The sequence below is a fragment of the Prionailurus bengalensis genome, chromosome A3, assembly GCF_016509475.1.
Source record: "Prionailurus bengalensis isolate Pbe53 chromosome A3, Fcat_Pben_1.1_paternal_pri, whole genome shotgun sequence".
NCBI classification, from domain to species: Eukaryota; Metazoa; Chordata; class Mammalia; order Carnivora; family Felidae; genus Prionailurus; species Prionailurus bengalensis.
The window spans coordinates 107,883,713-107,898,673 of record NC_057354.1 but is presented as its reverse complement, the minus strand read 5'-3'; the positions used below and the strand labels follow the sequence as shown (position 1 = coordinate 107,898,673).

Below are 14,961 nucleotides of genomic sequence, written 5' to 3'. Positions count from 1 at the left end.
TTGTGGGACTGAGTGAAGGTGGTTGGCGTGGGATTGGGGCACTAATCCAAAGACAGGCTTATGTCACATTGGGCATGACGCGTGCTGCATTCTCAGCTCCCCGGGGCCACCTCCTGGTAGATGACATCATTGTCAGCATCCTGGTCCCCCTCCAGCCTTGTGCTCCATGCCAGGGACCCCATACAGTGCTACCTCTTGATACAAATTAAAGATTGCAATTGCCAACAAAAAAATTTGTAAGTACTAAATACAAATTCTTCTTTTGGGCTGTAAGAATAAGGGATTCAAATAGTTTTGAAATGAGTGTTTCCCAGGTTTTTACAAAAATGGCTTTGGGTCTGCTGCACATAGTCTATTCCCCAGTGTTTTAGTTTAGAATAACAGGCAGTTCTTGTGCCATTTGTGGAGCAAATCTTGTGAAATCTGGTATCCAGCCTTCCTTTGTTTCGCTCTGTCCTTAGAAATGCTTGCTTTTGTAAGCTTCCTTCAAGTCCTATGACCTCACCTATTCATGAGAAAGTGTGCTGGAACATTCCGAGCGTTTTATCTCCAGCTGGCTGGTCACTGACGTGAGGGTGAGAGAAGGTCCTGTGGAAAGCCCTCTGAGTGATTAAGGGTTGCCCGGTGCTGGACCTCTGGCCGTGTCCCTGGGTGGCTCTGCCTCTTGGCCTGACTGTGATCAGAGGGCCCCATTTTCAGCAGTCCTGACCTTTCTTGGTGGCGAAGAAACTGACTGCTTATTCAGGTATCTGGAAACAAAATATACCTGCCCTTTCGGATCTTCCTGGGGGAACCAACATTATAGCCATGGGGAAATCCTGGTGCAGAGTAAAGCAATTCTGTTTTCATTCACATTTAAGCTGTTGTGAAATGTTAATCACCCGATTAAATTCGTATACAGGTAATATGTAGCTATGGTATGTTCTCTTCAACTGCGTCTGAGTTGAAATGCCAATGTTGAGTGTAAAAGCTCGGGGTAAAATTGCAGGAAACAGGAACACAATTGAGAATGTCCACCAAACCTGAATTCCTAATGTAGGAATTCCTAACACAGGACCTCGTAATGAAGATGGGCTGCGAATTTACTTGGTTTGCTATTTTTCACTGCTGTGATATAGCTGAGCTAACTACCAGGAGACCTAAGCCTATTTATCAGTACATTGAGGTAGAAAGGAAAAGAGATCTAATATTTTTTTCAAGCACCAATTATATGCTAGGCCCTGTACCGGGTGCTTGATAAAGGTGCTCTCATGCCATCTTCACTACAACTCTGAGGTAGATTTTCATGTCCCCATTACTGTTATTCAGATTAATGAACTAAGGTTGACAGGAGTCAAGCAATTTGCCTCTAGAGGTGGGGTGGGTGGATTTGAACTCACGTTTACCTGACTCTAAAGCTCATGTTCTTTTATACCGTCTTGTGGAGAACCATGAATACCCCACTAAGAGATGATTTTGCATAATTCTTATATTGAGGCTGTTTCCCAGTTAATCCATGAACCCAGAAATGAAAACACCAAATCTATCTGAAGTAGGATGGAGGGAGAGGAAATGGTTGTATCAGTCGGATTCCTCGTTATTCTCCAGGGTAGATCAGATGGCTGTGGGATTTCAGAATGGCTGGATACAACTTACCCTGAGAAGAGTATCTGATTGTGCTGTGTTTCCTTCTGACCCCATCTCTGTTGTTAAGTAAGGGGGAGGCTGAGTGTATGTACTGATAGATGCCTTGGATAGTTACTTCTAGTGATTCTACTCCCAGGCTCCTACTCCTGCTCAGAGACCTAGAAAACGGCTTGAGTTCCAGAGTTTCCAGTAAGTCTGCAGAATGTGACTGCTGGGAGAACATCCCCAATATGCCCTTCCTGATCCTGACCCCCGTGCCTGGTCAGCCGTGTATCACAGGAAGCTTTGGTCTCGGCCCAGAAGGACCAAACCTCCTTTAAATTTTTACAGGTAGGAAATGCTAAGTGTTTATGGGTATAGAAATAGGCCTTTATCATTTCTGTAATTTTTTGAAGCATGTACCCTACTAGGTGCTTTCCATGCCAAAGGAATAAGGATATAAGGTGCCTGACCTCAAAGAGCTTGAATATAATTCTACTGTGGCATGCTTTAAAAGTAGGAAATACTAAATTGAAGCAAAGAAAGAAGTAATTTCCCACAAATTATAAGATATGTGGGAAAATATGGGATACTTTAAAAATAAATCCATATAAAAAATAAATCCACATAAAAAATAGAGTGGTTGAGTACTAGATTATGATAAGGAGAGACAATTTGTCATCGATTGAAACTTGGACTGAATATGAGCAAATAATTCTCTGTGGGCCTTAATTTCATTATGTAAGTGAGGATATTGGTGCTCTCTTTACGCGATAAAGGGACTTTTAAACAGAGGCACTACTGTCTATACAACCTGCATGACTATACTAGTTATGTTAGGATCCCCTGGGAAATAAAGCAGCAGGATTTAATAAATTGTAATGTCTTTGTTACTCAAGTATACTCTATAATGTTGTAGTTTTCAGAGTTTTTAGAAGTTAGGAAAGTAAAAACCAAAACGTTAACCATGAATAAATAATATGTTTTATATGTGTTATATATATGCATTATATATATATATATATATATATATATATATATATATATAGTGTGTGTGTGTGTCTATATATCTATATCTATATATATCTATATATATCTGCAATGTTTTCTAGCACAATGCCAAAGAAGTAAAAAATAAATTCACTTTTAGAGAATGTTTGGGTCTCAGGGATAAGAAAATCTCAGAGGAGACAAAAATCACTTCATGTAACTTAATGATATGATCTAAATGAAATAATAGATAATATAAATACAGTGTGTCTGCCTAACACACAGTGGAGTCATAAAGTTTTAAAAGTTTCCTTCCCTGATCATAATATTTTTCCTATTCTTTCTCATTTTCTGATGGTTTCTATTCCTTTTGACATTTTGAGAGTTGATGTCAGTGTAGAGAATGTTATTTCCTAGATTTATAGCAATTTTTGGTTGACAAAGTGCTCTGAGATCCATATTACTTTAATCCTCTCATCAACTCTGCTTAAATTGCCATGTATCGGGGCTCCTGGGTGGCTCAGTCGGTTAAGCATCTGACTTCAGCTCAGGTCATGATCTCACTGTGAGTTCGAGCCCCATGTCGGGCTCTGTGCTGACAGCTCCACTTTGGATTCTGTGTCTCCCTCACTTTCTGCCCCTCCCACACCCATGGTCTGTCTCTCTTGCTTTCAAAAATAAAACATTAAAAAAAAGTTTAAACAAATTGCCATGTATCATCATGCCTGTTTTACAGGCAGGAAAACCAAGGCTGAGTCAAACAACTGATTCCAGTCATACAATGAGTAATGGTTGGAAGTCCAGCTTCCTGGATTCAGTTCTAAAACTCTGTACCTATGGTTCTAAAACTCTCTACCTCCTTGGTGCATATTCATGACGCTTCACTAAGCAAACATAGTGAACAGCTAGTATAACTAGTTTTTTGTCAAATTCTTCCTATGGTGTTTAGAAACCTGGAAGTAATGTAACTTAAAAATAGCATACATTTCTCTAAAATAAGGTTTTATTCTTTAAAAAAAGGTTCTATATACAGAATGGGAAAAATGCCTAAGATCATCTCTTTTCTTTCTCTTCATGATTTAAAGTGTCTACAATAAAATAATTCCTACTTGACAAAACTCAAAGGATATTCAAAACACTGGAAGTGAACAGAGAAATCTAACAATACCAGAGGCTAAGAAGCAGCCTTAGAATGCCCAATTTTAAAACTGTTGTGGTCCTAGGAGTAAACAGCTCCTAATGGGAAGATACAAGGGGCAGTAGGCCAGCTTCAGGCACAAGCCTAATCAAGACGTATGGACCACGACCAAGGTAGACTGAGTGAAGTCAAAATATTCCCAGCTCATTAACATCTAAGAGTTTTCTCCGTAAGGAAGAATGCTTGCTTCTACTTGATTCCAATAGAAGCAAGAGATGCAAGGAACACCCGTGTTTGGAATGTGATATAGAAGCTGGAATATTTTGGCCCAATGTACCCAATTTCATCCAAGTAAATGTACGCAAAAACAGTATGTGCTATAGGTGGTGCCTCATACAAAAATGGCTGGCTTCTAAACTTCTTGCATTAATTTCTTTGAGATTTCGAGCCTATTTCCCATAGAAACAATCTGACATAACCTAGTTATGGTCCCAAGTCAGGCTACTGCAGAATGCCTAATTAGTACTACACAAAATATACCTAAAGTTTTAAAAGTATTGGCCTGAGTTCTGGATCTGAAAATCAGCGATGATAGACAAGATAATGAAGAAAGAGACAAAAAATATTTTGCCCTTCATCACCCTTCTCATCATAGCCACATTATGAAAGAGGAGACTTCACTGCTCTCAAGTTATCCTTGCTCTTCTTAACTACAATAACCTGCCCAAATATATTCTTCAAGAATAATCCACACTATAAAAGTATCTACTGCTCATCTCCCTCAATCATAACTTTCTTACTTGTCTCTAGAAGGTGTTAAGAAAGTCATCTGAGTAACTCACAATAAAGTGTCAATGGATGATTTGTCCATTCATTTATAGACACAACACATTCACATACACGGCCAAACACATGGGCACATGCAATTGTATTATCTGTTATCTGGGCATCATTTTCGAAGCCAAAAATATGAGAGACATTAAAAGGGCAAGGTTTCTGCTCCCATGAAGCCTACATTTCAGTGAGGAGAGGTAGACAATAACATTCAAAAATAAACCAAAACATCCAGATGGTAATAAAGACTCTATGGAAAAAGGGTGATATAACACAAATGAATTGTTTGAACCACTTCACATTGTGTGGTTAGGAAAGGTCTCTTCGAGGAAGTGACATTTAGGATGAACTATAATTGAAGACAAAGAACCAGTCTTGGGTAAATGGAGGGGAAGAGCATTTTCGACAGCTAGTGCAACCTTGAGAAAGGAACGAACTTGATGTGTGGAGGACAATAAAAAGGCCAGTGGGGCTGAAGAACAAGGAGGAAAACAATGGAAAGACAGGCAAGGGCCAAGTCACATAGGGCTTTCTTTGTTAGCCAGGAGGATACTTTTGAAGTTTATCTTCAGTGAAGTAGGAAGCCCTTGGAAGATGGTAAGCAGAAATGCGGTCTGATTGCCATCTTAAAACAATCCCTAGAAGAAGCATGGAGACAAGAAGCTACTGTAGGAGTCAGAGAGAATGGCCTGTCTGGACTTGGTTATAGAGAACTAAGTGGTCCCATCATGATGTACCATAGTGGTAAGATCTGCAGGACCTAAGGATGGCTTGACTGTGGGGACAAGGAAAAAGAAATCAAGGACACTGGGTAGATGATGATACTGTTTTCCTGAAAAAAGGCAAGATCTGGAAGGAATAGGTTTGGTTGAAGGATAAGGCAGCTGGGAAGTGGAAATAAAGCCGTTCCACTCTGCACATGGTGATTTGGAGCCCCAACTTCCACATCCAGCATCAATATAGGGAGGGCAGTTGGCATATGAATCTAGAACTCAGGAAGGTGGAGACTGGAGAAACATGTTTGGTAATCATTGGCACGTTGGCGGCATTTAAGCCATGGAGACTGGTGTGATGGGCCCAGATGGGGAAAGGGGAACTGGAGACTAGACTCTGCCTATGCCACCATTTAGAGGTGGGAGAAGACTATTCAGGAAGCCCCTCTTCTCTGGAAAAGAAGGCTCTTGCTCTGCTAGCAGGTGTGAGTCCTTAAGGTCATCTCAGCATACCTAATGTTGAGGGGGAGTGCAGACCCTCAGGGGTCCTCCTCTGCCAATAGGCTAGAGTGAGTATTTGATACCAGAGGCATGAGGGAGCCGTTTTTTCCCCCCATAGAGGTTGAAAAATATAAAAATATATAAAAAAAAAAAAAACAACTTTGAGATATTTAAATATTTAATCCTGCTTAGGGCAGGCCATCCCAAGCTGAGAGTTCAAGGGTCTCACCACAAAGAGGCAAACAGCCCATCGAACGCTAGCCGGGAACCCTTCTGCTTTAGGAAAAGTGTCAAGACATCAACCTAGAGAAAAAGCGGGGTCTCAGGACCAGTGCCGATTAATGGTACACTTTCGGTGAAAAGAACTAGTCTCTCCTTTATTCTTCTACCTGTACCAACTGGGCTTTGTCATCTGGGAACAATAGCATCATTTTTTTTTTTTTTTTTGAGGAGTCAGAAGCTATAATAAGGCATTCTCTGAATCATCAGGGTTGAAGAATCAAGTCAGAAATATTATGTTTGCTCAGCATCTCGTTCAATTTGCACAGCTTTTTTTGGGGGGGTGTCTGTTTATATAAATATGATGAGATTACCTGTGAATATATTGTGTGGGGAGCATGCTGCGCAGCTAATATTGCAGCAAATTACAGGAATTCTCCAGGTAGCAGAGCGAAGGAATCTGTTTTCCGATGGGAAGAATTTTTGGCGGTGAAGGAAAACCGTTCCGACAGCTAATGATTCTGTTGGATTCTCCCCAACAGGCTTTCTTACCTCTTGATGCCCCTACCTGGGTTCTGAGCTGGTTTTAAGTGGCAGAACAATGACCCCTCCAAACACTGAGGTTTAGTGTCATCCACATTTCACGTTCCAGAAAAAAAAAAAAAAACTTAATGATATGGTATGGCTGCCACACTTTTCAAGAGTTTAAAACAAGAGAGGCACACAAGCACGTTGGAAGACTGGCATATAGGGAAAGGAGCCAGTTTTGAGGTATTGAAATGAGGAGCTGGGAGATTTTTTAAAAATGTAAATATTTAGAAACAAGGATTTGACTTAGTAAAATCGTTTCTTCTGATCCTTTTGAAAACAGGAGATGCATTTGGTAGGACCACCGGCTGCGTTTCCAGAGAGGTAAGCTGATTTTGAGTAATGCTGACGAGAGACCTAAGTTTTGCTTTCGTTATCCTAATTTGCAATATTCTCCTCGAGGGTTAAACCCAGGGCCAACAGTGCATGCTAACCTGAGCACCAGCCTTAGGGAGAGTAGATTCCAAAGCATAGTTTCCTATAGTAACCTGAGATAGAGCAACGGATAGCCGTTATATTTTGTTCCTTTTGGTACAGTTGTTCTCCAAACAGAACAACTCGCAATAAAGAATATTTTAAGGTTCTCCTCCTGCTTGCTAAATTTCTGGTTATTTTCTGGAAAAAATTCAAAGTAAAGATCAAAATGGAAACTGCTAGAAACAGCTGGGGTTGAGAGGGTGTCTGCTTCCCGCCCCCCCACCCCCCACCCCCGAGGATCAGCTGTCAAATGGAAGACTGCATAGTCCTGCTCCATGGCAGGAGTGAAAGTACCCCCTAGATCCTCTGGAGCCTCCATCATCTCAGTTGGACACCGGAACTACACCGGACCCCTTGATCAGGACTCCCAAATGGTCGATCAGTTGGATGATCCCATGTGTAATATAGCTCACCAGTATAAATCTGGACAGTTTATTCCCGGTTACTCAAAGATGAATTGTCCAAACTTACACTGGTCAGACCGTCCTCAGCCATTCATAAATAACTAATTAACAAAAGCTGCTGTTTTAATCAAATTCCTTCTATGTTTCAAATGTTTTAGTAGATGCATAATTTATAGGTATCTTCTCCAGTCCATACCACAATTCTGCAAGTTATATAGGACTCTCCCAATTTTACAAATGAAGGCTCAGAGACTTGTCCACAGTCACTGAGATGATAAATGTCGGAGTGCAGAAGAACAGCTAGTAACTTCCAGTGAGGAGATAAATACATGATTTAAGCCGTACTTGTTTTCAGACTCAAAACCAAAAGCCAGGGTTAGCCGTATATCTGCCATGATGTCAACTAGTGCTGGGGGCTGGATCCAGAACTTCAGTTACAGTAGGCTCTGATGTGCACCAGAATCACCTGTGAACTTAAAACACACATTGTCTGGGCCTGTCCTCCAGATCTTCTGACTCCTCAGGTTGATGGTAGGTTCAGGGTATTTGCATTGTTTTAAACAGGCTCCCAGGTAATTTTGATGCTCACCAAAGTTTGACAATTACTGCTGTCAATGTCAAGTTTGGGAGGAGGATTTCTTAGAAGTCTGAGCAAATATAATGAACTACAGTTGTAGGTGGGAAGAAAAATTCAGCTTATAAGGAATGCACGAAGGGACATCCACGAAATGTGTAGCTGCCCTGCTCGCTTTGGCCAGAATTACTTTTTCCCTGTCCTGCTCAATGTCGACTTTTTTTGTAAACTTATTCCCATTAACATTTGGGTCAAGAGAATATTGTATCAGGTTTTCAGTAGGTATTTATCTCAGGTATCCAACCATACAGTTTCATGGAAATTATCCAAACATTAGTAAATATCTAAAAGACAAATTTTGTGCTTGAAGATGATCCTGTAATTTCGTGTTTTTGAAAGTGCTAATTGTAATGGGAAGCTGATCTATCGATCTATCCATCAAACCAATGTGCTCTCTCCACGCAGGCCAGGCAGTCCCTCTGGGAATGCTTTCCTGTCACCATGATGATACTGGCCAGCGTTCTAACCTTGAAAACTGCCATGACAGTTTTCTGGCAGTGACATTATTTATATCTCTGGGCTCTTGTCTTTCATAAGCCTGGTTTGTTAGCACAGTCCTTGAAATTGTGAGAAAGAAAAGGTCAGGAAGGCACATGGGCTTCCACGTCTGGGGGAAATCATATACGAATGCATTCTCTACCTGGTACCGAAGTTCCAAGCGCGACGAACACTACCGCAGTCACAGAATCTTTCAGGCCAATGGTGCATCCGAAGTGGGAAGCCAGGTCTCCAATGAAAGCTGTCAGTATGCCGATCATGAGGATGGAGACAATGAAACAGGCCCAGCCGTTCCAGTATTCTGTAGGGGGGACGAAGGCGAAGAGGACCTTCCAGAACACAGTCAGGAAATGCATCACATAATCGAAACAGGAGGGTAGCTTCTCCTCCCCACATTCATCGTCGTCATCATCTTCCCCTGGAGACAGGAATGAAGCACATTTCATCACAACCTGCACTAATTGGGCTCTTCCTCTCTTCAACTGCCTCCTTCCTAGGCCTGAGTAACCAGGAGGTCATTAGTGAGGTGACTGAAGCTTAGGGTTTTCCAAGAGCCAATCATAATTAGTCAATTAATTATTAAACTGACATACCCCCTCACTGTGGTTCACCGGTCACTGGCAAATACTTAAGCCCCACCCAGTTCTGGTTATACTCAATCAACACACCCTTTCTACTGTCCTATCACCTTCAGAGAAATGAAAAGGATTTCTTCCAACAGACTGGGAAGCCCTGTGCCAGGCTCAGAAAGAAGCTTCTTTTGATGCAGGGTAACTACGACAGAGCCCTTTGGCCAAAGTTCTTTCCTTCCAGCTTGAAGGCTGGCTCTGGAGATCTATGGTGAAATAATCACCTACAGGACAGTGTTCAAACAAGGCCCTCAATCACAGCTCTGGGCCCTACACATTTCTTCAGCTTTATCTCTTGCAACTACTTCAAACTCAAACTTCATCCTAGCCAAATGGAATCATCTGCATTTGTTTTCAAACCATATGTACTTTCTCCAACTTTTGTCCTTTAGAACTAAATGTGTTTGGCATGTCCTAATCCCTCCCTTCCTACCCTTCCCCACTCATCCCTTAAAACTCACTTCCTTTGTGAAACCTCTGATGGCCCCCTTGCCCTCCAGCCCGTACTTCCAACCCCCCCCCCCCCCGACACTTGTGACACTAGATCAGGGTTCTCAAACTGTGGTCCCTCAGCCAGCAATATCAGCATCACCAGAGAACTTGTTAGAAAAGCAAATTCCTGGCCCCGCAAAATCAGAAACTAGAGGACTGGGGGTGGAGTGGAAGGGGGGTGGCATAGGCGATTTTGATGCACACTCAACAAGCAGTCTGTCTCCAGACTGTCCATTCACTTTCTTTTCCAGTTGACTGTGAGCCTGTCGAGGGCAGGAGTTTGTTCATTTTTGTGTCCCTAGTGTTTGGTCCCATCTCCAGCATCTGTGATAAGCTGGCTAAGTGCTTGTGAAATGAAGTAATGCATGCATGAATTTCCACTGACTTTATATAACTACTTAATTACATAATATATACACACACTGCACAATTCTGCCAATTACATCCTACAATCGGTGCATAAAGAAATGCACCAAGCTTATTATTTAAAGGAACCAGGAAATCAATAATAGCATTCTAAAACAGGCTTCTTCTAGAATGGGATACAGTTCTCATTCACATGTTTGAAAATTAGGATACTGAATGTCAACTCTTCTTGAAGTGGTGGCCAATATAATTTCATGTGTTTTGTGCCATTTTGGGAAGAACTCCTTGAGGACTTTGTTCATCCCCAACCGCCACAAATCTTGTCACCAAAGATCCCCCTTTGTCCAACTAATGCAGTTGGCAGCAGCAGGTGAGGCTGTCAGACTTCCCATCTGACTGTGTGACCAGAGACTACCAGAAAGGAGCAAATGCGTGTGCACTCTGTGAGGCACTCGGTGGTGAAGCCATCTGGTGCAGATCATTACTGGGAAAACCCTTACAGCAGAGGAGCTTTGAGGGAAGAGGGTGTCTCACAAAACACGAGAAGAAGAAAGTCTCCATTTGTCACCTGTCACCTCACAGAAGAGAGACGAGGCAATGGCTTGCTCTCTCTTCGATGAGCACATGCTTATCATGCAAACAGCCTTTGGGGATCTGTGGAGAAAACAGACTCCCCTTGGAGGCTTTGGACCATCTCCAACAAAGTGTTGGGAGGAAGCTCCCAGCAGATGAATGGAATCACCTTTGGAGACTAGGAGGGTAGGGAACTCAAGTCAACCAGCGGGTTGTAAAATGTGTGACTAACTAGAGTGAGAAAGCATTATTAACCATGTTAAAGTCACTGAAGGAGGCCCTTGGACTAGGGTGGCTCTAATGCTTTGGTAATCTACGTAAGCAAATCAAAACCTAAACCAGATCAATTTCCATAAATGCAGTCTTGTCTGAGAAATTTAGAGCAACCAATCACAGGTGGCCACCTGGGCTTTACCAAATAAGGCAACCACTTAAGTGACAGCCAATCAAGTACTTTCCTTGCTCTGCTTCCTCCTCTGCTGTACAAAGGCCTTTCTCCTAGCTCCTATTGGCTGAGTGCCCCTAAACCACTTTGGGTTGGCCCTGCCTGATTCCAATACATATTTGCTCCAATAAACTCTTGACATTTTTAATGTGCCTCAGTTTATCTTTTAACACCCATCTCCTTCAGTGCCATGTTGTACACTGATTACATATTTGTAACATCTTGCCTGAAAGGAGATGATTTTAAATAAAAGCACATGTTATGGGCTGAATTATCTCCCCCAGATTTTTAAGGTGAAGCCCTAAGCTCAGAGTGTGACTGTATTTGGAAATAGGGCCTTTAAGAGATGGCTAAGTTAAAATGAGGCTGTTAGGGTGCCCTCATCTAATCTAATCAGACTGGTATCCTTTTAAGAGGAGGATATTGGGACATACACCAGGGATGCATGCGAATAAAGATGACCATGTGAAGGCACAGCAAGAAGGCAGTCCTTCTCCCCAGTCAAGGAGAGAAGCCCCAGGAGAAACCAAACCCACCAACACTTTGGTCTTGGACATTTATCTTCCAGAACTGTGAGAAAAGAAATTTCTGTTGTTTAAGCTACTCAGGCTGTGGTCTTTTGTTACAGCAGCCCTGGAAAACTAATACAGTCCCTTCGGAAGCCTCCTGGGTCATGACACTGATATTTAAGGACAACCACTCAGTGTTTCTATTACCCACTCCTTTCTTATTTGCTTATCCATTTCTTCTTTTTTCCCTCTAACTTTTCTTCTCATTTCCCTTTCACCCTATGCTTTGGGTCCAGAAGAACTCACTGTGAGAGCAGCTGTTGTTAGGGCTTATTGGAGAGAAAGAGGAAGAAGAGAATCCTGTTAATTTCTCCAACTCCTCTTCTTCCCAACTCCCCATCCCAAAGATGGGAGAGTTGCAAAAATACCCCATGGAAGCTCAGGAAAAACACTGGAGTTTCTGGTTATATTTATTTTGTATATGATCCTCTATATTTTTGGACAGTTTGTAATTTCATAGGATATATGATTAAAGCAGTTTGGAAAACATGGATTTTAATTACTTATAGAAACATTATTCTGCCTCTAATTCTACAAAATAATTTGGGGTGTCTAAGACTCATTATGAAGAAAAAGCAAATAGTGAAGCTTCTCTGAAGAAATGACACTTGTAAATCGAGAGTAGACATTATAGTTGTCTTCAGGATGGCAATAATCACACCTTTCCCATGAGGGATGTGCAGGGGAGTAATTAGATCATCTCTTCAAAGTGAGGATATTTCAAGATAATGATTATCATGGTAGTTATTATTTTCCCACACTTGGGATTGTACTGCGTTTCCTTGCCATTATTTAATTGATTAGTCAACATGCTGGGTCCTAAGGTTACTTTCTAGGCTTTTAGAAACAAAATTGAGTCTTGTCCTCTGGAATTGTCTTCATGATGTATAAGTGTGCAATGCAAAATAAGTGTGTGCGTGTATGAGAGAGAGGGACAGAGAGAAATTTCCTTCTGTAGGTCTCCAGCATTACAAGGTATCTGAAATATATATACACACACACACATATATATATGTGTGTGTGTGTGTATATATACACATATATGTATTTATACACATATATACATATACAAAACATACACGTATATGTATATAAAACGTGTGTGTGTGTGTGTGTATATATATATATATATATATATATTTTTTTTTTTTTTTTTTTTTTTTTTTTTTTTAAGAGCGAGAACATGAGCAAGGAGCAGAGAGAGAGAGAGAGAATCCCAAAGAGGATCTGCACTGTATGGAGCCCAATGCGGGACTTGAACCCATGAACTCTGAGATCATGACCTGAACCAAAGTCAGACGCTTAACCAACTGAGCCACCCAGGCACCCTGGTGTCTGAAATATTTTAACACATAAATCTGGAATGGGAGGGCCCATCTGTTTTATTGCATTTCTAAGTAGAAGTGCCTTCCCATCCTTCTTCCTGGGATCACACTGCTCTTTATAAATTTTAATCTCCAACTCAGATGCCTAAATATTAAAAATGACCACTAACTTCCATGTATGAAGCACAATTACCCTGTCTTGGAGAAGAAAAAATACGATGTTTGTCCATCACCACCAGGACTGAGAAGTTTGTTTCCTGCAAAGAGCAGTGGAACATTAAAAAACAAAAAAAACACCTGGAACATCTTTTCTGTGATGGCAAAAGTGATAGCAATGCTCCAGTTCTGTGTGTTTGCCAGCTTAGGCTTACTGGAGGCTACATAATTCTTTCAAGTCCTTCCTCTGCATTAACAAAGAAACAGGCAGTTTGGTGGGTTCCCTTTTATAGGATCCCAAGCAAAGGATCTTCTTATGTTAGAATCCTCCTTTTCAGCTTTATGGATTCCACTAATGGAAAGATAACAAGCTATATTCGATTAATCCTTCCCATGGCCCTTCAAATGATTTCCTTGAGACCTGCTGGACTTCCTAAATATCGCTACAAAAATAGCCAAATCATTAAAACCACAGAGAAGAGAGCATCAGTTCAACTACTGACATAACAGAACTTGAACTGACCCTGCTCTGGAGGATGGGAACAAGGTAGCATTAGCATGATTGATCATGATAGGGAATCCTCACCTTGGGACCTGCAGATAACTTAGCATCTAATGTAGACCAGGTGTTAGAGTGCATCCCTCCCGAGGTACCCAGGATTTGGCCTTGGTAAGGGCTTTATCAACCAGAAAAAGAGGTCACTGGGGTATAGGGGACACTTAGGTCAGAAGACTTAAGACAATTTCTAATTCTCATAGCTTCTTTGGGAGCAAGACTTGACCTTCCTGAGCCTCAGTTCCTCATCAGTCAAATGAGTTTCTTAACTCCCACATTACAGATCTGTGGTAAGGACTGGAAGAGGAAATGTTAAAATCTTTTGTGAAACTGTGAACCTCTTTACAGACAGATGTCTATGTTCCTTCTCTATTGCTAGTCAGAAGGAAGGTAGTAAATCAATATGATCTGAGGATCCTGATTTCACAGAATCTATATTCTGTTTGAGTGAGTCATTATCACCACAGCTTTCCCAAGTTGCTTAAATGTAAGAAAAGAAAAAAGGAGAGAACATGATAGTGTCTACTAAGGCACTAAACTTTTTCACATATCTGATCTTATTTAATCCTTACAATAATGCTACAAGGTAAATGTCATTAATCCTGTTGTACATACAAAAACCCTGAAGTTCACAGGGTTTAAGTGATTTTCTAAAATAATCACACAGTTGGTAAGTGGCTGATTTGGGATTTGATCTAACAGCCCAGGAAACATTTTACTACAGGTGATGTCTTTTTGAAGCAAGTTGAGAAGTATAGCATCTATTACATATTGATTCAAAGTTTGAATCTGAGAATACTTCTAATGCTTAGTGCTGTATAAATACAATGTTGCCTTTTTTAGGAATTTGAAAACATTGATGTACCGTTTGTATCGTAATTTATATGGTTTCTTTCCTAGATCTGATACATTTTTGGGTCAGGTCAGCTGTATGATCTTTCCCAAGACCTTGGGGACCAACTAAACATAGAAAACAATAAATAAAGGGAGGGCATCATGGTTATGACCATTTTAAAATTTCTACTTGAGTGTAGCCAGTTCTTATTTCCATTTCTAGTTGTCAAAGGTCAACCATGTAGTTCTGAATCAAACACCCTGCCTACATCTGGCTTTTCTCTCTAGAATTTGGGAAACTGGCCTATGTTGTCACATAGGGGACATGTGTGCTGTTGTCACATAGGGGACAGTTTGGGGAATGTGTGCTGCTATTAATCTGAGGAAGGGTCTTTCAATTACTTCTAGGTATTTA

General features: G+C 41.1%; 1 protein-coding gene across 11 annotated transcripts in view; it reads right to left on the bottom strand.

Moving 5' to 3' along the window:
• SLC8A1 (solute carrier family 8 member A1) overlaps positions 1-14,961 on the bottom strand; it is a 383,276-nt gene that overhangs the window by 17,001 nt on the left and 351,314 nt on the right. For all 11 annotated transcript variants that reach the window (XM_043604090.1, XM_043604089.1, XM_043604093.1 and 8 more), the window contains one exon: positions 8,744-9,019. In XM_043604090.1, the coding sequence (XP_043460025.1) occupies positions 8,744-9,019 (276 nt within the window). The remainder of the gene's footprint in view (positions 1-8,743; positions 9,020-14,961) is intronic.